The sequence below is a fragment of the Electrophorus electricus genome, chromosome 9 (genome assembly GCF_013358815.1).
Source record: "Electrophorus electricus isolate fEleEle1 chromosome 9, fEleEle1.pri, whole genome shotgun sequence".
NCBI classification, from domain to species: domain Eukaryota; kingdom Metazoa; phylum Chordata; class Actinopteri; order Gymnotiformes; family Gymnotidae; genus Electrophorus; species Electrophorus electricus.
In genome coordinates this window covers 6007367-6029161 of record NC_049543.1, presented here as the reverse complement: position 1 = coordinate 6029161, position 21795 = coordinate 6007367, and the positions used below count along the sequence as shown (strand labels likewise).

At 41.7% G+C, this 21795-nt stretch overlaps 2 protein-coding genes across 6 annotated transcripts; both read right to left on the bottom strand.

Annotated features, from left to right (window-relative positions):
* Positions 1-263: 263 nt before the first annotated feature.
* Positions 264-13361, bottom strand: sec14l8 (SEC14-like lipid binding 8). Of its 2 annotated transcripts, XM_027023156.2 has the most exons (12): positions 13172-13361; positions 12491-12566; positions 10339-10382; positions 8689-8751; positions 7647-7835; positions 7119-7214; positions 6852-6912; positions 6529-6612; positions 5519-5625; positions 2355-2494; positions 2002-2171; positions 264-1868 (listed from the first exon to the last, which is right to left on the bottom strand). In XM_027023156.2, exons 1-12 carry the CDS (start codon positions 13223-13225, stop codon positions 1723-1725), a joined length of 1230 nt encoding a protein of 409 aa, XP_026878957.2. In that variant the 5' UTR covers positions 13226-13361; the 3' UTR covers positions 264-1722. The 2 variants fall into 2 exon arrangements, with proteins under 2 accessions (XP_026878957.2, XP_026878958.2); XM_027023157.2 differs by lacking the exon at positions 6529-6612.
* Positions 13362-13409: 48 nt separating this feature from the next.
* tctn2 (tectonic family member 2) lies at positions 13410-21794 on the bottom strand. Of its 4 annotated transcripts, none has more exons than XM_027023154.2 (18): positions 21612-21705; positions 20228-20304; positions 20055-20128; positions 19223-19415; positions 19035-19135; positions 18617-18816; positions 18336-18456; positions 18091-18229; positions 17703-17783; positions 17452-17592; positions 17209-17283; positions 17002-17091; positions 16596-16713; positions 16246-16349; positions 15688-15835; positions 15131-15274; positions 14356-14444; positions 13410-14066 (listed from the first exon to the last, which is right to left on the bottom strand). In XM_027023154.2, the coding sequence occupies exons 1-18, from the start codon at positions 21620-21622 to the stop codon at positions 13945-13947; spliced, it is 2028 nt and encodes a 675-aa protein (XP_026878955.2). In that variant the 5' UTR covers positions 21623-21705; the 3' UTR covers positions 13410-13944. The 4 variants fall into 4 exon arrangements, with proteins under 4 accessions (XP_026878955.2, XP_026878953.2, XP_026878954.2 ...); XM_027023152.2 differs by having other exon boundaries at positions 13801-14066; positions 20228-20341; positions 21612-21794; XM_027023153.2 differs by having other exon boundaries at positions 13801-14066; positions 17452-17589; positions 20228-20341; positions 21612-21794.
* Position 21795: the final 1 nt, after the last annotated feature.

Here is a 21795-nt window from a genome sequence, read left to right as displayed (position 1 = left end):
ACAGTTCGCACCCTCTAGTGGTTCGCTCTGAGTAACGAAGGTCTACCTGTATTTGAGCTACATAGTCGCTAGGTGGCGACATCGGATAAGCAATTAAAACTGATACATCTTTTCCAACATTTTTCAAATCCTAACCTAAACACTGCACAATAAACAGCTAAACTGCTTTGTAAACAGCTCAGGCTATGCCTTATTATAACAACTTTTGTTTTTGTGAAAGATTAATGACAATGAAAAATGTAAAATAAATATACAGGCCCTTATTGGTTCATATCAGTTTAATTATTGAAGTAGTTGAAAATTAAGGCAATTTATGCATTACAAGAACACAACAATATGCACACCGGGCAGATTCCATCGCAGGCCACAGTCAGAGGTATACCAATTTTGCCTTAAAGGACAAGGAAGCACCTTGTGCACTTAATCATTAATAGAAAAAAAAAACAGCATGTAATGATAAGAACAGACACTTGGTGTCAAAGAAAACATGCCAACTTGAAATAGTCTCATCAACCAACAGAACAGTAATATTACAGTATGATGTACATAGCTGACAAACAAAGCACTGTTTTAAGAGAGGTCATTTTTAGTGCCGCTCACGACTTGGACGGTAACACAATGGAAAGAAAAAAAACCAAGAAATTTGCTGTGGAACACACAGGATTATTAAGTTATTTGGCTTAGTTCCTCTCAAATTTGGAGCTTATGAATCAATGCTGATCAGACAAAAAGAAAATTACTTGCAGGCTATGCTAAACTTTGGTTTTAGTACACTGCTGTTATAATTGGCTACATGATTAAGTAATCTTTTTTAAAAGCTCATTCGACCACGCTGTGGTATTGTTCCAGGGCAAAGCTACTGAACACGAGGAGCAAGACTGGCTTCAGGAAACATCTCACTCTCGTCATTGAGTCAGGCTTCTTAATATTTCTCACAACTCCAGAAAAGCTGAAGACAAACAGCCTGGTTTTGTACATGCCAACAGTTATGTTATTATTCAGGCAACACTGTTTTATGTGCAGAGCTAAAACCTTTATAAGCTGGCACTTTTTGATACAGTAGTGCATATAAATTATTTGAAGAAAAGTTTAGTATTTTTAAGATAAAATTACACTCATGAGCTCTACCATAGGTACCACATTAAAGTCTTATCCAGACTCCAGCATTCAGTCTCTGTTAAATGAGCGAGTACAGTCACAATGTACTATAGGAAATACCAAGAATGACTACAACGGTCAAGTGCTATTTAAAAGACTCTGTGTCTCTCTACTTATATTACCCTCAAAAAGTAATGTTTTTGTGTTTCTTTACATTCATTGATGTAGGTGAAGTAAACTCTCTTCTGGCCTGGACACTAAAATAAGCAGCTAATACAAGCACAGCTCCTATTAGCCCAGCTGTACAGAAAGGTCTCTAGCCAGAAGAAACATATAAAAACCTACGTTATCTGGAATGCATCGGTTGAAAACTGCTGCCATGTTTTGCAAGATGCTAAAGCACAAAAGTGCAAATATTTTTTTTCAAACAGGGTAATGAAGAAGTTACTCACTAAATTGACATACTTTCTTCCTGAGAGCAGCAGTTTTACTTCTTCATCCATTTGTCCACATTATAGCTTCACAACTTTCTGGAAAATACAGTGTACATAGATAAGCTACATAGGTAAGTGCTGGATTGCTCTCCAGGGACTGCCTCTAAATGGCCAGCTCCATAGTCGCATCCTATTGGCTGATGGGGGCCTTGTGGTTTGACGTTCTGCTTGTCTCAGGATGTGACTGACTGTCCCTACTGGGCAGGAGCACTTCCACTGAGAAGCTCACCCTTTTGGACTGGAAGATACTGTATGTGTTGTCAAATCGCAGCACATCTGGCAGCAAAAAAAAAAGTCATATATGATCATAAATGTTTTTAAATGAAAACACCAAATTGAATTCTATTATGATAAGTTTTATTCTAAAATCCTTATCCATTTTTCTGTGCGCTTTCCTCGCTGCACTCACACACTCCTGCTTCTGTACAGGTGAGGGAACCATCCTCAGGCACCAGGTGGGCGTTGTAGCGCTGACTGGGCAGCACCTCCAGCATCTGTCCTGCCTTCATCCACTCACCCCGGTTCTTCTTTATGAAGATGCCGAACCCCACATCCCCACCCTCAGAGGTGAACTGCCACCTGACAAGTAAAGGGGGAGGAGGAGCGTGAAAGAGAGAGTATGTGTGCGAGAGAATCAGAGAAAATAGCAGGAAAATAGGGGTTGTGAAGTTGGGAAAAAAAGGTTTAATTTTCACTCATTTAAAAGAAGACACAGCTCGCTTTAAATATGACTCTGCAGTTGGTAGGTTTCGGTTGCCTCACCCGAGCACACAGCCCGGCACCAGGATCTCATACTCCAGCTGGTGGGAGGAGCCTCGTCCCACAGACACACACTGGTCATACTGGACCTTAATGAAGTCCCGTGCATAGTACCTCTTGGGCACCTGCCCGCCCTGGTTAATCTGTGTAGAGGTGGACAGGTTGGAACATTAACATGAGGATGCTCGGGCTCAGTGTAGGCCAAGATGACTCAGAGTGAATGCAAAGATGAAGAGAGAATGGAACTTACGCAGACGCCTGGGCAGTTAGGGGTTTGGTTAGTGTGATTGGGTTAAAAATCTCAGTTTATTTTTTACACAAACAGAAACACATTCATTACTAGGAATTAACTACACTACACAGAAGCCAGTAATTTTGCATAAAACATTTATGGCATTTAGCTGGCACTTTTATCCAAAGCGATTTACAATTATGTCTGAGTACAACTTGAGCAAATGAGGGTTAAGGTCTTGCTCAGGGGCCCAACAGTGGCAACTTGGCCATGGTGGGGCTTGAATTGGCAACCTTCCAATAATAAGTTGAGTATCTTAACCACTGAGCTTCCCCTGCCCTGGTAGCAACGCCTTCATACCAACTTACACATAACAGAATTTTATTTCTGTGATAAACACAATAAAAAACAAACAAAAATATAGACACCGTAACACAGGTTGAACACACAGGGCTCCAGTGGGCCTTGGGTTTACACTCCTCCTGGCTAAATAGCATTCCTCTACAGTCAGCTCTACAGCTTCCACTACCATGGAAACCATTATGCACAAGTATTTCATTCTGAAATGTTTTAAAAGAGGAATTCTCTCACACTTTGTACTATTTTAAGATAAGAAATGTAATTACATGTCAATGAAGTTGAAAGAGCTGAAAGCTTTTCTGAGGAAAACAGAAGGCACAATTAAATGCTTACCCACAAGTTAATTTGAAGCTGTTCTCAGGATTATGACCGATTTCCACAATATGCAAAATTATACAATATTACTAATTTATTTATTCATGCTAATTTTCTTATGTATATATTGGCACCCCCCCCCCACCCACACACACACACTTATAAAAAAAACAAAAAAAAACCTGACCCTGCTGATTTCATACAAATATACAATAATATTTTATTATTATAAATCAAAACTAGGTTAGGCTGCATCTTATCAAGTTGTTAATAATATTTTTACATAAACAACTATTTAAAAGAAAAGTAATATCACGACATAAGGTTGTGCTGGTACACTCCCATCACGTGCATGCCAGTAATCCGAGCTCTCTAACACTAATTAATACAGCAGATGACAGGAGCTGCTGCCCTAAGCCCAAGACAGTGAGTCAACAGTGAATTCACATGTGGCTCACTCATGCCCAAGGCCAGTGTTTATGGCCAGGGGACACACAAACGTCCTGTAGGTCTCATGCTCAGTTACACACCCCGAAAGAGAGGGCTTCCATTCTATAGCTCTCACAAAGCTAAACACACAATGTCCACAAAATGCTCACACCTAACACTCCCCCCCGCCCCCCAGCACATGCACAACCATTCTTATAGATGTTGAATTTTAAGTTTAAACATTCACTGTAAAAGCCAAATATGTCTTCACTAACTACAACAAACATTGGTGCTCTGTCTTATCTAACTTCCAACAGCCTGTGGCCATGACAGACATACAGAAGACTCTGTTGAAGATTGTTGGATTACTGGCTGATCAGCCATGGAAACATTCAATATCTTGTACAAATAAAAAGAGGCTCACAGAAAGACATGGTATCACTTGTTTCTGTCCATTCATACTACACATCCATTCATACTATACGGTTTACTCTGAGAAATTGGAGAGAAGAAACCTGAATCTACAACCAACAGGTTAGAAATATCTACAGCACTTTGCAGATGTGCTTGTTTGTAACTTGTCCAAAAAGAGTTTGATACTCCATTAAATCATCCCCTGAAACCTCAGTTCAGCCCAAACTGGTAATTCCAAAAAGCGGTGTGTCAGGCTGGGCTTCACACAGACCACTCGTCCAGTCCTGAAGGGGTCCGCATCTTTACCTACGCAGCTATATACAAACAACAGGTCACATCAGATTAAATCTGTTCAGATCTAGGCCATAAAAGGGTGCTACTTTTCTAATGCCGCAGCATGGCATAGCTAATAAGATGCACTACTGGCTACTGCAGAAAGCTTCAGAAGCCACACAGAAGCTACGACCGTCTGTAACCTTTCTCTTGAGCAAGTTTGTGCAAGCACCTACAAATCTGTTGGCACAAAACACAGATAATAAAGGAGATTAACCTCACAGGGGCTAGATGAGCCAATCCCATGTCAACTTTTTGTGCCTCCATAAGACATTCAAATAAGCAACCTGTGTAATCCAATCAAAGCTCTTGATCAGGCTGAAAGTGAAATGGGGTTGTATTACACTGGCCACTGCTTCACGATCATTGTGCATCCTCTAAATGTGCTAACGTGCTTACATATTTACTCAGTCACCACCTATTAAAATGCCCCACCCTTTTCTATCCAACACAACAATCTGGATACAACCAGAAAATGTGCTCAGAAAAGCCTAGAACACTTAATGACATTAAATGCGTCACACAGAGGCTGGGGAGAGAATCAGACATGCCCAGAAGACAAAGCTATGACTGTCAACACTAATACCTGAAAAAATATGCTTTATGGCTGCAGTGCATCAGTGCAAACCATAACGTGTAAAACAAGATTTGTTCCCAAAGCCGCCACAATGTTTTAAATCTCACTGCCTCTATCCAGATAAGAACCTTGTGCAATAAAACAAATCACAATATTCCTGGATGCTGTTAGTGGTGTGCGTGTAAATCAGCTCGTCTGGGAAACACATGTGTGCTACTGAGCTGCTGTACAGTATAGCAACTAGCAATGACCTCTGAATGACTAAGCATTATTACATTTGCCAGGGGAGAGGTCTGCGTGGAGGATGTGTCTAGCTTAGTTTTACTAAAACAACCCAGGCCGAAAGCAGAGCATCCCTTCAACCCGTCCAAATTTAAAAACATGACATCACTAGTTTCTTCTTTTTAGTCTAGGTCACAGGGAACTGGGGGTGTTTAGCATGTACTCGTGACAGCATGACTACATCTCTATGTATTAGCTCACAGCAGCGCTTTGACCTCCACTCACCCTGGTCCTGCAGCAGGGGTCACCGTCAGGGTCGGTCAGCTCCCCCCCGTAAACGGCTGGGAGATGCTCGGGGTCGATGTGGTTTCGGAGCACTTCCTGCCAATTCGCTGCAAAGGTAGAAACAGACAAAATCAAGCAGAAATTTTGAAAAATCACATTCCATGCTCAAACTGTGTGCAGACTTTAGCAATGGAACTTGCGGAGGTTCCAGACATAGTTGAGAACAGTGTGGCTCCGTGTACTGCTCTGACACATCTAACTAAGCCTTCAGTTTATTTATGCATTGAGACTCTGATGAGCATACCAGGGTGTGTTGGAGCATGAGACACTGAACATGTCAGTGAGTCTTCAGCCCTCTCAAGAGGCACAACCGGGCAAGCTATGGAGCTAATGACCTCCTGACCACGGCCATCGTAGGCAGAGAGCACGTCTGGCCCTGCTCTCTGCCTGGGAGGCATGGGTCTGTTTCTCTCTGTCCACTATGATGTCAGCCAATTGTAGGCATCCTTTATAGGTCAAAGTTACCACTTGGCTCCAAGTGAAGTCAGTTGCTGGTTCAAGCCCCACCACTGCCAAGTTACCACTGTTGGGCCCCTGAGCAAGGCCCTTAACCTTCAATTGCACAAGTTGTACTCAGTCATAATTGTAGGTAGCTTTGGATAAAAGCGTCAGCTAAATGCCATAAATGTAAATCATCTGTCCTACAGTGCTAAGTGGCACCTTGAAAACACATGGTCTTGGAATGTGTGTATTAATCTTCATTCACCAAGCCCCCACCCCAACCACCTCTTGGGTGCTGTCACGTGACAGGGAAGCTTAACTGTCAACTGAGTAAACCCACGCCCCTCCCCAAAAAAAGTCTTCAATGTTCTGATCATAAACAGCCTACTTTAACATGTTTCTATAAAACCGAAGATAATTCAATTATGTTTGCATACTTGCATAATTCTGCTTACTAAAGGGGGTTATTTGTTAGCCGGGGAGGGCAGTGTGTGTTTTTTACATCTTACACCCCAGAACCATGATCTTGTGCCGAGTGTCTTCACTCAGAAAGTGCTTCACCAGATTATAGGCTACAGGAAACAGTTTTGGTGCTGCAAGAAAACAAAAAAACAAACAAAAAAAAACACCAAACATTGCAGAGTCTTATCTGTGGTGTCATCAAGACACAAACTCTATTAATAGTTGCAGCCCAAAGTGTGCTTATGGTATTTATTCATTTGTTTTTAGTAATAAACGTGATGTGTCGGTGTTTATGTTTTATACAATAGCTACGTGTGATGTTCCAATTTTCAAGTTTTATTTAATTTTACTGAATTAAAGTCCAACTCACCTTTTATCACAAATAATCGTTTGAGTCCTTCAGGATAATTGTCTTCAAACATAGTCAGGACCTAGAAGAGCACAAGCCAGCCAATTCTGCTTTCTAAATGTCTTTATTCTTTTTTTCTTTTTTTATAAGCCATACTGAACGAGGGGTCCTGTCATGTTACTATTTACATATTTCAGTTGTCAATAGAAGCTTTTCCAATGCAAAGCAAAGGGAGAGGCTACACAGTGTAAACACAGGGCAGTTGAACATAACTGATGAAAGCCTTACCTCTCCATACGTTTCTATCGCCGGCTTCCACAGATGCTTCAGGCCCAAACCTTCGCAGTCGTAGATCATTGTGATGGACTCCACATGTTTACCCAGCTGAAACAAGAGAGGGAACGAGAGAGAACATAAAGAGAAAAGGGCAGAGGGAAAGGGAGACAGAAGAAAGTAATAGATACCTTCTCAGTTTGTGCCCAAGAAATCCGTACACATGGACCTCTGTTCTATATTTGTTGCGCTAAACCAATTCACACACTCACAAGCACTAGCACATGCTTGTGTTCATGTCCAACTCTGCTCACTATCACACTGATGATTGCTTATACAACATGCTTATACATGTTGTATACTTATACAAAGGCCTTCATGGAAAACATGACCTCCTAACAGCACTAGCAAAAGAGGCTATAAGACTCTACCTGCTCTGGGCAGTCGGCCACACCCGCAATAGTCAGCCACACCCCTGAACCTCCGGGTCACACCCCCAGGACCTCCTGGCCACACCCCTGAGTCAGCAACTTGCCCACGTACCCGTTGGCTCTGTAGGTCACACTCTTTCTGCAGCATCTCACAATCACGAACTTTGCACTTGACGAAGTCCTGCTTGGAGGCGGACAGCAGGAGGCCTTTGGGATCCACGGGCCCAATGACGTCGTACCATACGGGGCTGCCCTCACGGTCATATCCGCACATGCCCCCCGGGAGGTACATCTCCAGAACCTGGCCAAAGGAACACAATGACAATGAGTGGCAGGAAAGGACTACAGGTCCACATTTCAACTAAACCTACAGTCATAAAAATCGCTCTAGTTTTGCTTAAAAAATGCAAAGAAACACAGGCTGCTCATTAGTATTTTGTAGCTCACATTGTGCTGATATTATTTCACATTTGTCTTTAATTGTCAAAAGGTTCTACTCCACATGCACTGTACACCTCTCCTCGCTTTATTTCTCCTCTTCATACTCCTCTATATGCAACCAACTACAACTGCAATTTCTTTTTCGGACAACGCAGAGATTTTTAACACTGATCTTTTGAGCCTTAATTTTAGGATCTGAACCCAGTTTGTTACAGGTCTTACGCTTCCACTAAACCATGAATCAGTTTTCACACACCAACACTGCACATAGACTAACACCTGGATGTCCCCACCACAGTGTGGACTTCAGAAACTTAATCAATTCTCAGTCCTCATAAAGCTGACGAGTTGCAACGGGTGGAATCGAGACCCGAAGCCAGACTAGCTTTCTGCAGAGCAGACTGGAGATAACAGCTACCAAGCACATTGCTCCGATGCAATCAACAGTCTCTAGCAAACAAACTGCTAACAAATAGAGGGAGTGAACCAATCAAAAAGTGCATCTGAGCAATCCTTTTGTGACTGCCAGTGTATGAGATTACCTGTAAAATGAGTAGATCTAATCTCAGCTCTCAGGAGTGGTAGTGGACCACAAACAGTACCTGTCTTTTTCTCAATAATTAAACAAGCATCTCTGTGAAGCATAAATGTATAGGTTGTTATCCTTATTTTCACAGTGCCTGTGCATATGTGTGTGTGTGTGTGTGTGGTACCTCAGGGGGCTTCCAATCTGTTGCAATAGTGTCAGCTTTCATGTGTTTCCGGAACTCCAAATGCTAAAAAGTAAAGGAGATGACTTAGAAGATCTATTTCTCAGGAATCAGTACTCAGGAGTTCAGCAGTTCTGCAGCTTTGCTGTGGTGGTGCAAGAAACATTCATCATCAGGACTAAGTAGCATTTCCATTTCCATTAAAGTTTATGTAAAGAGAAGAGAAAAAGGAAAATGTCACTGTCTTGGACTAGTCATCTTACATTTTGAAAAATACATCTATTTTCTGCAGTGCTTGGATAGACGCTATTCCTATGACAAACCATGGGACCAGCTAGATAACATCTATCAGCACAATAAAAGCATAGATTTTCCTAGCAAAAAGGCCCTTTGGTTTAGCAATACTGCTCCAATCAGTATTCAATTTCAATTGTGTATAATTAGCTATAATTATCTTACCCTCTGAGCTACACTCAGTAGAAAATAGTTGAAAAAGGACTAAATGGTATGTATGTCATACTCTTCCTTTTAATCTGTCTAGAATGTTTATTAAAATTTTGTTTTTTATGGCTGTCCTGTGTGCATTTATTCTGTCGAGACGTTTGCAAACACGGGTATCACCAACGCTAATGGCTTCAGATCGTTCTTCGTAGTTTTAGTCATAGTCAGCCAATACTCATTCTCATGTAAAGAAAGTCTCTCATGATCCACCAGACTTTTTTCATGAGATTGGTGAGGCGGCTGCGTCAGTCTGACTGATATCAAAAGAAGAGAGAACTAAAAGAGGTGACAATATCTAGAGATTATTACACCCAACAATCTTAGACACATCAGATATTCTTTAGTCATCAGAGTTCAGTCAGGAAGAGGGTTAAGAGTGCTGCTGAGTTGACTGATGATTGGCTGACTCATTCCTGACTCATCAGACTAAGCAGGCTGCATGAATCTCAACCCACATTTTAGTTCTCACCCCACCTCAATGTCATATACTACAAGAGGTATTCATACCACTCAGACAAAGACCTAAAGGGCCAGTCAGATTTTTCTGTATACTGTTCTTACCAATTAATTCAGAGCAGCTAAGAAAACAGCTAATTTTTGACAAATATCTAATGTATGAATTATTTATGTAAACAAATAAAAGTTATTAATATTTCAGCAACCATCCAACAATAACCATTGGTCTTCTGGTTAGTAATATTTTATTACTATGGAACTGAGGCAAGTAGTAAAGTATAATTTCACCACCAACAATAAGCCTAAGAATCTTCAAAATCTGTTGCAAAGGCTAATCACAATAATATTCCACAGGCAGATATACCATTTAACTGTTGGAGGGGCCAATGAACCAAAAGACCTCTCAAGAGCAAAAGGAGTTCTAAAGGAGCTCCTAAAAACCACTGTGAGGCATATGGGGAGGGGGGGAGGGGGTCCAATCTTTCAAAACTGAAAAATGAACTGTTTTGCATCTATTATTTGCACAAATTCCTTCAATGCATATTACTATATAATTAAAATGAATATAGTTATGTTCACAATGAAATATTGGAAAGAACAACAATGTTTTTCCTGGGTGGGGGGAAGTCTTTGCTTGTATAAGGGAAGCTGTTGGTGAGCATGAAACAGGAAATGAAAGTGACAAAGGGAAGGTACCTTTCGCAGCATTGCTTCAGCTTTCTGCACGCTGAAATTTCTGGCTAAAAAGAAGAATGAAAAATGAGCTGGGCAGTGATACAGCGCACGTCAAACCCAAAAATATGTCAAAACTTGACGTCTTATCTCCGACACAGCTGATGCCTTGAGTTACTAGAGCAACATCAGCACCATACAATGGGAAGGCTAAAGGTGAAGTCATTCAGCGATGCTTTCAGTAACACATTAACCTGCCATTTGCACTGAGCTGGAGAGTTGACTCAATCCCTGCATGAGTGCAGAACCAATAAGAAAGTTGTACAATAACTGTTGATCTTATGACAGCAAAAGCTTGGCACGAATATCACCATACTCTTTTGGTGTCACTGATACTGCATGAAATCACTGACATTAGGGTCAGTGCTGCACATTTATCCCAGAACAGTCTGCCTTCTCAGTTAGATCGCTGCAGTTCTGATGAGTGAACTATTCTGAAGTAGTGTCTGACTGAAATGCTTGAGGTTGTAAGGAGTGTGACTTGTCACAGGCTCTCAAAACATGTGCAATAGCAGTAACATGGCTAAGCCTACCTTTGGCAAATGCTAAAGCGAAGTTTAAAGGGCCTTCTCGTTACCAGCATCAGCTGCACTGGGTCTCAGTTTCTGCACCTGTTTCACCCAGTGTCATACGTGACACACAGTCACCATGTTATATGTAATTCTTGTAAAGGGGTTTATATGTTTACAGCGCTCTCCAGTTTAGAACAAACACCTGCCTTCTTCTAATCTGTGTCTCACAGGGTCCCAGGACATGCCTACAGAGGAGCAGTTCATACAGCCAGGCTGGACTAGTTCTCTTTCTGGAAGAACTGTCCAATCCATACAGCTGGAGTGGACTAGTTCTTTTTTATTTTAAATTATCATTGGTTTAAATGTTTAAATGCTTTGGTGCTTTGAATGTCATTCCAAAGGAGAGAAAATCTGCAACAAAAACAGACCACAAAATTGGCATCAAATGTTCACTAACAAGCTTGGTCATGTCTTCAACAGGGAGACCAGTTGATCCATAATAACCCAAAGATGTCATATCTTAGCAACCCTGGGCAGGGTTCCCATAATGTGAAGATAATCTTAACTATCAGAATATTTTAAGATTTGAAGATGTGTTATTTGCCTAGGTGAATATGGATTATGTCATATCAAGAGAAGCGTTTGGTGAGTGTTCATGTATAAAATTAATACTCTCACATGTGACCTGATTTCCAGTTTTTTCTCATTAGTTACCTTCCCATTTTAGGGAGAGTATATAAAACTAGCACATATGATTCAAGTTATCCAGGTAACCATCTAATCAATATTTTCCAATAATTGTAACTGCATACACCCTTTCTGAACTTTGGTCTATTGCATACAATTACAACAGAAGATCTTTGGAATAATCCGTGCCATGCAATTCAGATATAGTCTGAGATCATGTTAACTTTGCTCTCCCGTAACAGCAGAACATAATTAGAGCCTTTCAGGGCCACTGGCCCCGAACACAAACGGGCTTTGTCATCTATCCAAGCCCTCTGTGTTTTGTTTTTTGGTTTGGTTTTTTTTTAATGAAAATAACCAAACTGCCTTTGCATAAACAATCCCCGCCCCAACCAAATTCACTTGACGTGGAACTAAACTAATCTAGCGAAAGTTTATTTCTGATCAAATTTGGGCACAATTTTAGCCATTACGTAAGAAACTGCAACGCCTGACAGGAGGACTAATAACGAATTGCAGTTCTGACAGCCATACTGGAGATGTACTTGATGCACTGATATGATACGATTTGTTTTACAGTTCTAATCGGATTACAGATGAGATTAAGAATGTTCTTTGTACTTGCTGCGTTGTCAGGACTGAACAACATTTCAATTGCCGGAATTTCACTGTAGGAGTGGATGTGAAAATGGGCTTCAGTTATGCGAAGTTTAACACCGTGACTATGTTACGACTCCACGTTTGCAATATTAGTCAGTGTTGTAGCATATTAATACAACATTGGTCACGACACTATTATCTTCCACCCAAGGAGCTAGCTAGCCAAGTTACTTCAAGTTGTATCCCATTATTTTATTTAACGCTATGAATACGAATAATACCATAGTCAGCTAATAATTTAAATGCCCAATTTTCACCTCTAAGCCAGCGCAGCAGGAAGTGGTCGCTCTGAGATGGAAACTGAGGTAGAACATCTTGGACCTTCTCGCGAAACTGTCAAATGAAAAAGTAAACAAAGACAGGTTAGCTAAGATAGCTAGCTAGTTAGTTAACGGTCCCCAAGAAAACAACTTTCCAGAGTTGATAGCGGAATGAAAAAATGCTTCAAACACTGATGCTAGCTAACCTAGGTTATAAAACTATCCATGACATGCTCTATTTTGACAGCAGCTTGAACCCATCAGGCTAGCTGGCTACGTCCACCTGCGTGAAGATGTAGGGACAGTTGTTAGCTGTTAAGTAAAATTGCAATTAATTTCAGGCTCAACGGTAGCCGTCACTGAATAGCAAACCCCTAAAAGGCCACTATATACACAAAGTCTGAATTCAGTTTGACCTTTTCTACAGAACAGAGGAAAACTGGTGTAATACGGAGCCGATGGCTAGTCTGCAAATTTAACTCCAGCTAAGCTAACGGCTACATATCCTTACGATTTAATATGAATTCTGCGCAAGGTGATGGAGAAGTCCGATGTACACTTTAAACTAACATGGGAACGGCAGCCTAAGATACTCTGATGTACAGCCAGCTTCTACAAGACATGAAAGCCTGCATTCATAAACATCATACTGAAAAACTAAAATAATAACAGACTCACCTGAGACAAAGCCTCGGCTTGTTTCGGGCTAAGATCTCCGAGTCTACCGCTCATCTCGCCTAAACGCTCTCCGGATAACAGACTGAAATAAACGGGAGTCGGAGATAGCGACCCAAGGAACGAATGTTTGCTTCTCCCACCCACTAGTTGCGTGGCAGCAGGGTTGTCCTCTCACCAGAGGCTGTCTGTCCAAAGTTACACGGTATATAATAAACACTGAACTTACACAGCCAGTCCGTAAGATTTAAGTAAAAATGTATTGCGTAACAATTAAAAAGAAAAAGTCACAATAAATAATATTAACATACAACTATCTATTATGTCTCATACCATCCAAATAAGTTTTAAAAAGTAAAAAAAAATCCGTTTAAAAAAAATTTTTAAACACGATTATTCCATACAGCTGACAGATTGGTTCAAACATTAGTTTATAGGAAGCCAGGTAGCAGCTAACACTGTAATCGAAACACATTCGAAGAGAAAATAATCTCAATTTGTACTGTGCACTTTGCACTGTGAAATACAGCAAGTCGATGCGATCAATCATTTAAGACAAGTAGATTAGTGAGCTGGTTCAGACGACAATTTTTTTTTTTTTTTTTTAAATCCCACTCTCACCCACACTCACACTTAGTCATCATTCACAAAGACAGTTTAAGTACATTCTCGCTAAAACTTTTTATACACACACAATTACAGCACATTCTCACAAAAAACCTAATGTCTATTTCTCTCTGTCTTCTCTCCCTCACACACACACACACACAAAGCTGTCAGAGTTGGATGCTGCCCCATGCTTGTCTGATTTGTCTCCACGGCGTTCCGAGCACAGAGGCGGCGATGAAGAAGAACACAAGGATGAGTCCTTTAGCCAGAGCCTGGGAGTGAGGCTCGCCTGCCGACACATGCAGATGCTCTGTTCATCAGCCAATCCACTCTTTTATATAACCCATCTATTGAGCTAATTAAACTTTAATCCAAAGTAAATATATTTCAAGGTATACATTCTACTACACTACTGCATTACTTGTTTCATAAATATTTTAATAGAAGTTAAAAATGGCACACAATACTTAGCAGTTACCCCCCCCCCCCCCCCCAAAAAAAGTGTCCAGTCTCATATAGATCTGATTCTCTCTCTTTCTCCCTTTTTGCATACACAGCTCAGAAGCATGTGGTGTCACCTTTGTAGTAGGTTGTGAGAGGGAACACAAGCTCAGGCCAGCACACATCATTCCTCTCACAGTCAAACTCTGTGAAGTTAATGCGGAATCTGCAAACAGTGCAAAAAACAACAAAGTACAGATTTGCAGGACGTCTGCTGTGTATATCATGATTAATACTGGGAAATTATTTGCTATTGTCTCTTAACCTGAACGCATTCCCCAAAGTGAGAAATTATAGCAAAGTTACTTAAGAAGGTTTGGCCAGGTCATATTGAGAAGTTATATAAAGAATAAAATATTTGATGTAGGTTCCTCGGTGTAGTAGAATGATTGTGATGTACATTTTATGGCATTTAGCTGACGCTTTTATGCAAAGTGACTTACAATTATGTCTAAGTACAACTTCAGCAACTGAGGGTTAAGGGTCTTGCTCAGGGCCCCAACAGTGGCAACTTAGCAGTGGTGGGGCTTGTACAGACAACCTTCTGATTACTAGTCGAGTACCTTAACCACTGAGCTACCACTGCTCTATGTGCAGACTGATTGTGAGGTAGACTCTGTGCCAAACTGTGGCTGTGGCAGTGTGCGGCTAATGCTTCAACAACAACAAATACACACACAGGGAACAATTTAAAGTCAGTTCAGGCTGCAGAAATTCCATGTATTGACATAAACCAGTAAGCAGTTTCTCAGTTATGGGTAACTGTAACCAGTTTATTTGAGGGAAATCTATTAAACCCCAGCAAGTGTAGGAAAGGACGATGTTAATGGCCCACTTGGTGTTTGGGCTCACCTGGTCTTAGGGACTTCCAAGCTGATGGGTGCCACAGTAAAGGTCACAGAAGAGGTTATAGAGAAAGACTGCATCAAGTCAGGAGTCACACAGGGGTTACTCCCAGATGTATCACACTCTACACTCCATGTAGTCTCTTTAAAACTGAAAGTGTCAAAGGGAAAAAAAAAAAAAAAATGCATTCATGGTTTTGTAATAGGAGCACAAAAACACAATTTTGTTTGTTACCATAGATAAATAGGCTCTATCTATGGCAGTGGTAGCTCAGTGGTTAAGGTACTCGACCTGTAATCGGAAGGTTGCTGGTTCAAGCCTCAAGTTGCAACTGTTGGGCCCCTGAGTAAGACCCTTAACTTTCAACTGCTTAAGTTGTACTCAGTCATAATTGTAAATCGCTTTGCATAAAAGTGTGAACTAAATGCCATAAATGATCTGTACTCATATTCAGAGATTCTTTATGTATACTGATGCATTAGAATTAATATTTCATACATGTTGTTGAACGGGAGATAAAACAATTAAGATAACGTAAAGAATAACGTTAACGTAGGTGCTACCTTAACTCTACTGCCTCGATCATGTTCTGTGGCACACCTTCCACCGTTCCCATGATGGCACTCCTGATGTGAATGTGCAGATGAGTTGGAACTCCAGAACATACACCACTGCTGACCCCTGCTGGCTGACTGGAGTTCTGCACCACAGCTATGAGGAAAAGGGACAAATCATAGTTATATATAGAGGGGGAAAAAAAAGTGATCTACATTCTTGTAACTTTAGAACCCCATGGACACACACACATATATATATATAAAGACGTGCATGTTATGTCGATTGGGTCTCTAAATTGGCTTAGCATGGAAGTGTGTGTATGTTAGTTACCGCCTTGCACTGTATGTTGCTAGAACAGGTATCAGCTCTTCGTGACGCCTGAACTAGAATTATGCAGTTTAGAATATGAATGATTGAATTTTAAGATATGTTCCTGCATGATGTTCAACTATTTTGCACTTGCATTCGGGCCAAGTAGAGAAGAATTTAACACCTATGACTCGAAAAAGAGCTGTTTGAGAATAGTCCTGCTATGTGGTGCGAGTTTTGGATAGATTACTCACTGGTAACACGAGTCCAGTTGGCCAGTGTGGAAAAGTCTGGCTTTCCTGTCCTGGACACCAATGTAGCAGGAACCAATGCAGCCAAAGCTGTCCAGACTGTTTCTCTATGACAAAACATGATTAGGCCACAGCATGATTAAGTCACAATAACAAGTAACAGTACCGTATGCACAAAGCACCATAACTTACTGAGTTTTCAAAGCTTACTACAGTCAAACTGGTGTGAGAGATATAGTGCATTTCAACCAGCCTGTTTCTACCATGAATATCCTTAACCGAAGATGTTCCTGCAGGCCATTTCATAATGCATTACTGGTATTTAAGGACAATGTGTAGCAAGCGGTCCTCACCTGAACTGGCTGCACTGCGTGAGGTTCAGCAGGCTTACGGACACCAGACAGCCTGATGTGGAGTTCAACCCATAAAGGACTGGTCTCAGGTCAGCAGTCGAGCACTGGCCATTTCCCACTAAATAGAGGTACAATAGGGTATATAAATGTCCACATCTGAAGCTGCAGAAGACATAGGTGCTTTTTGGGAATGTATGCAGAGCAAGACTGAGGCTACAGCGATTTGCTTCTGCCATGTAACTGAATTTTGATTTTCACTACCTAGGTACTTATCTGTAGGGAACAAGGAGTAGAAACAATTCTTCTGCAGATTTGGAGCAGATACACAGACATGCTTGATCCTCTTGACATACATGGATGCAATGTTATGCCATTACTGTGACAACTGCGTTGATTAGACACTTACCTGCTTGCCAGAGGCTGATTGGAGCTCTTCGTATAGCTCCAGTTGTAGAATCCAAAAATCCACCAATCACAGGCCTTCCTACCTGATAACCTTAAAAGAACCCAGCAGATCAGTAAAAGGGGATTTCATATGGGCATCTAATTAATGGTGGCTGCTGCACCATGTGCAAGATGTAATATGACACAATATGTTCATATGTGGTCAGACCTGGGTTACCCGAGTTGTGCTGAGCGGTTACATTTCCATTCACAAACAGTGCAGAGTATCTGTTGGTTAGAGACACTAAGAAACAGAATGGAGAAAAGAGTGTCAATTATGCAGTGAAATAGTAACTGCAAGTGAAAGAGAAATGAATGAGAGAGAATGCCATTTTAATTGTCTATTAAAATCTTTCTTGGTGTTATACCAAGAGAAGCAGACAGACAGAGCGTGTGCTACACGCCAGCTCACCTCCGGGGTTGAAAGTGACGTTTCCAATGCGGCGGGTAACACTGATGGCAGAGAGACCATTGCTCTTCCAGTACATGGTGTAGCTCAATGCAAGAACCACACTGACGCACAGCTGTTTCCCAGATGCCTGCGCTGGGCCTGCTAAGCCAGCAAACACACATGGCGTAGTCAACACAAAAGGGAGCAAATGTTACGCCAAGAGGAAACACTGAGGTTAAACAGGATGAAATGTTGGTTTGAAATTTGCTGACCAGAATCAACTTTTGCAGGATTTGAAAGGAATGAGCTGGGGTCTGTGATCACTTCATCCACAACACTGACTGTGACGACTCCTAGAATGCATGTGCCAACACAAACACACCCCCACATGAGCGCAAACATACACATACAAAAACTTAAAATATTATTTGAAAATTACAATTTGAATAAACTATTTATTTATTTATTTAATATTTGGCTACTGCTAGATATCCATTGCTTTTTTCCTTTCCTTGAAAGGCTCAGAAACGTTCTTTGAAAATCGGAAATACATCCGTTAATGCATTACACCCATCGCATTCTGTGTGTGTGTGTGTGTGTGTGTGTGTGTCTGTGTGCGCGTGTGTCTGTGTGAGCAGCAGTAGCCCCATAGGAACCCACCTCCCAGCCCGTCTCTCACTGCCACGCCCAGCTCAGCTGCCGGTCCTGGGCACTCCTGCAGGACACTCACACACGCGGCCTCAAAGTCCTGCAGGAAGGCCACCGGGGCCTTCTCCAAACACCGCCCCAGCACGGCCATCTGTACCCGGAGACGCGGGACACAGGCAGGACACAGCAACTGTCAAGCAGCATGCCACAAGGAGGAGAGCGGGGTAAGAGCTTTAACAGCCTCGGTGCAGTAGAACCTGTGGGATGGTGAAGTACTGGTCGTCCATCCTGAAGATGGGGTCCCCCTGGCGGTAGCTTGTGGGAGGTGCAGGAGGCGTTACCTGCTTAGTCTGAAAAGATGGAGCAGGCTTTGGGGTACTGGAGGAACATTTGGAGACAGAGAGGTATTCAGCACAGATTCAAAAATAATAAACCAGTCTTTTTTTTTTACGGTAAACATAAATGTATATATATATTACATATAAAAAAAATAAAATGCTGGGGAAAAAAATATTAGAATATTAACATAGGGACTTACACTGTCTTCCCCTGGTAGAAGAGTCCTAGTAAAGGGTTGTTTTCAGAGGGAGAGGTCACGCAGAGAAAAGGGAACCAATCAGGAGCATTTTCAGCAGACTGGGCGGAGCAGCTGTAGTCTGGAGCAGGAGTGACATGCCCTCCAAATGGTCCAGGAAGACACTGACCAGCAAAAAGCGACAGCAGTTCTGGAGTACAGTCCTGTAGAAATGAAAACACACATGCACAAACACACACAACCGCACAAACGATTATTCCATACAGCTGACCGACTGGTTCAAATTTTGCATACATATAAAATAATAATCCATTTAAAAGATTTATTTTCAATAAAATAAAAAGCACTAAATACTGAATCAGTGTGGCCACTAGCAAAGTTAGTGGAAATAAGTGTGGACGTTTTGTGACATTAAATGTACTTGGTCACAGCAGCACCGTATGTCACATTCTCCTGGCAACAGGTCACATGGGCAACGTCCCAGGGGCTGGAACACCTGGTTAGGGATCACCGTCTTATTTCCTACAGGACAGAGAGGATCAAAATGTAGTCTACACTGTTGCTGAAATCAATAAAAGGAATAGCTTACAGCAACTGGAGGATGCTGACCTGACACATGGCCAGCAGAGGGCAGAAGAGCATAGATCTCAGCCTGCACAGTGAGAGATGTTAGGAGAGTGTTGCCTTGACATGCAGACACTCGCAAGGTCTCCCTGACACACAGTGGCCGAGCACAGCACTCCGTCTCATTCCCACACAGCTGCAGGCTCCGGTTAAGACTGACACGCACCAGGAGGCCACTCTGAGACAAGACCAAATATGTTGCTTAATACAGTAACAGGGCTCTAATGACAGGGCAGTCTTTAATACAGTTACTGGACCCTAATGACAGAGGCCATTTTTTAATACCACCTATAGGCCTTAATGACAGAAGCCGGGTTTTAATATGGTCACCGTATCCTAACGGCAGAAGCCAGTCTTTAATATAGTCGCTGTAACCTATAAACAGAGGCCAGTCTTTAATATAGTCACTGCAGCCTGAAGGTAGAAGTCACTCTCTAATGCAGTTACTGAGGCCCTGAAGGCAGACGTTGCTCCTTAATGAACTCAATGTACCATATAGGAAAGCCTGCTCTTTTACAAAGGCAGAGGCAGGAAGTCAGTCACAAATTGTGGAGGCACTGTCATGCCAGCATAGTATAACGGAGGGCAATAGTTCTGTCCCAAGCAGTTTACAAACCGTATGCACACTTTTTTTATTTTCAGAAAGTTCTGAAGACAGAAAAGCTGACAAGCTCAACTCAGGGGGAAAACATTGAGTGCTCTCACGCCACATGCTAAGTTTTAAGAGTGATGCAGCAACACATCAGCACACGCTGATGTAGATGTTGAGCGCAGTGTGTGCAGCCCTGACCAGGCCTTAGCAGGAGCAGGTACTCACCCTTCCCATAAGCTCCTGAGACAGAGTCCACTGAACAGAAGAGGATGGAGCACAGGAGGGTGGAGGGAGGCCTCCTATTAAACAAAGAAGCAATTAAAGCATCACTGAAGCCTTTTAAAAGCTGATAAGGACAGTAAGGAAGAAGTGTGTACGACACAATCTGCTGGTCATACCTGTGGTGTTGGAGGGCGAGACATTGCTGATGGTCAGAGATATGTCCGACACATTCCCGACCAAAAAGGCAGATGCACTTGGGCCAGACACAACAAGAGATGATGGTTGAAAAACTGAAATTTCCCAAAGAGGTCCAAGGTTAAGGGGTCTTGCTCGCAAGCTGAACCACAAGCAGGTGTCAGGCAAGTTAATCCAATCCCTCACGAGCTGCATATCATGTTTACACTAAAACAGCCCAACCAGGCAAAGGCTTAGAACACATTTTGTTGCGACCCAACTTTCATCAAAGCTAAATACCTCTATTATAAAGAGATCTATTGAAACTCACAGTAAAGCTCTGAAATTAACATGTCGTCTGTGCTGTATGCCTTACGTGTGCCGCTATGAACTTGGACCACCTTGATATCAGTTATTAAGTCTTAACATCCCAGCTGTCTGAAGTACTGAGAACATGTTGGGATATGCTGCATGTGGCTGACAGAACTATAATCTTTCATTAATCCTAAAATAAACATGAAATCTTCCCCAAAGCAGCTGAGCTCTGGTGTAAAGATCCACAGTGAGCTGAATTCTGGAAAAGTGGTTATTGAAAAGGCTGTGTTTAGGTTTTTGGGCTGTGATTGTTGTTTTTGACAGGTGTCAAACAGCAGCATATTTCTTTTTTTCTTTTTTTTTGCCACTTCAAAGGGGTTGTCTTGATGCCAACTTCTTTTAAGGACTTTTTAAACCTTTGACAGCCACTATATCTGCGGGGCATGCTGACTTTTGGAAGAAAGTGATGACTGATGAATCAAAGGAATAGCCTGCTTGTTAGGGTTTTCAAATGAGAAGAACATGATTCATAGGACAAATCTATTAATTTATCCATCTACTATCCCAAACAACGAATTTGACCAATTAATAACTATAAACGAACATGGGTTTTAATAGATTGTCATAACTGTTTATTATGATTTCATTATTTCCAAAGACATTAAATGGTGTTCACTCTGCTGGTGGGATGTCTCTTATCCTGCTATGCACTGGTAATTCACAATCTAGCAGCTGCTGCCTTCTGCTTAACGGCTGTTCTTTACATTCAGATCACTGCTTTTATTGAATCGGCTAAAGCACCGTCGTTCGTTTGGCATCAAAGTTAAAGGTGACGTGAAACAAGAGCAATCTAAACAAAAAAGAACATATGTTTAACTGCAATAAAGAAAATAAAGTAGCTAGATACCGATAAAGCTGAAGACTAGCAAAGACTTCCAGCGTTCCTAAGCAACGAGAGATATTTGCTATTAGCTCGCTAGCGTTAGCTATCCAGCCAGCAATAATCCTCACAAAAAAATAAGTGCTATTCTAATCACATAGATTTCCCTTCAGCCTAATAAAATAGCTTACCAACACTGCATGTAGCATCTTCTTTCAAAAGCATCACAACTAGCAACATCTGAGACACAAGATTCAAACAGACATCTGATGGCGTTTTTGGCATTGTTAGCTAAATGAAGCTGTTTGGTGGTTTTCCTTCCTCTTCGGAAACGTCGAAAGCAGATGACATAACCACTGCTGCATTACCGCCACC

Coding starts and splice junctions, on each gene's coding strand:
- tctn2 (XM_027023152.2), bottom strand. CDS start 21,705: ATGCCAAAAACGCCATCAGATGTCTGTTTGAATCTTGTGTCTCAGATG. Junction 15,836..16,245: donor CAACTGGACTCGTGTTACCA/GTGAGTAATCTA, acceptor TTTTCCTCATAG/CTGTGGTGCAGAACTCCAGT. Junction 14,067..14,355: donor TCTCACAACCTACTACAAAG/GTGACACCACAT, acceptor ATGTGTCGGCAG/GCGAGCCTCACTCCCAGGCT.
- sec14l8 (XM_027023156.2), bottom strand. CDS start 13,225: ATGAGCGGTAGACTCGGAGATCTTAGCCCGAAACAAGCCGAGGCTTTG. Junction 12,567..13,171: donor AAGCCGAGGCTTTGTCTCAG/GTGAGTCTGTTA, acceptor TTCATTTGACAG/TTTCGCGAGAAGGTCCAAGA. Junction 10,383..12,490: donor CCTGCTGCGCTGGCTTAGAG/GTGAAAATTGGG, acceptor TCTTCTTTTTAG/CCAGAAATTTCAGCGTGCAG.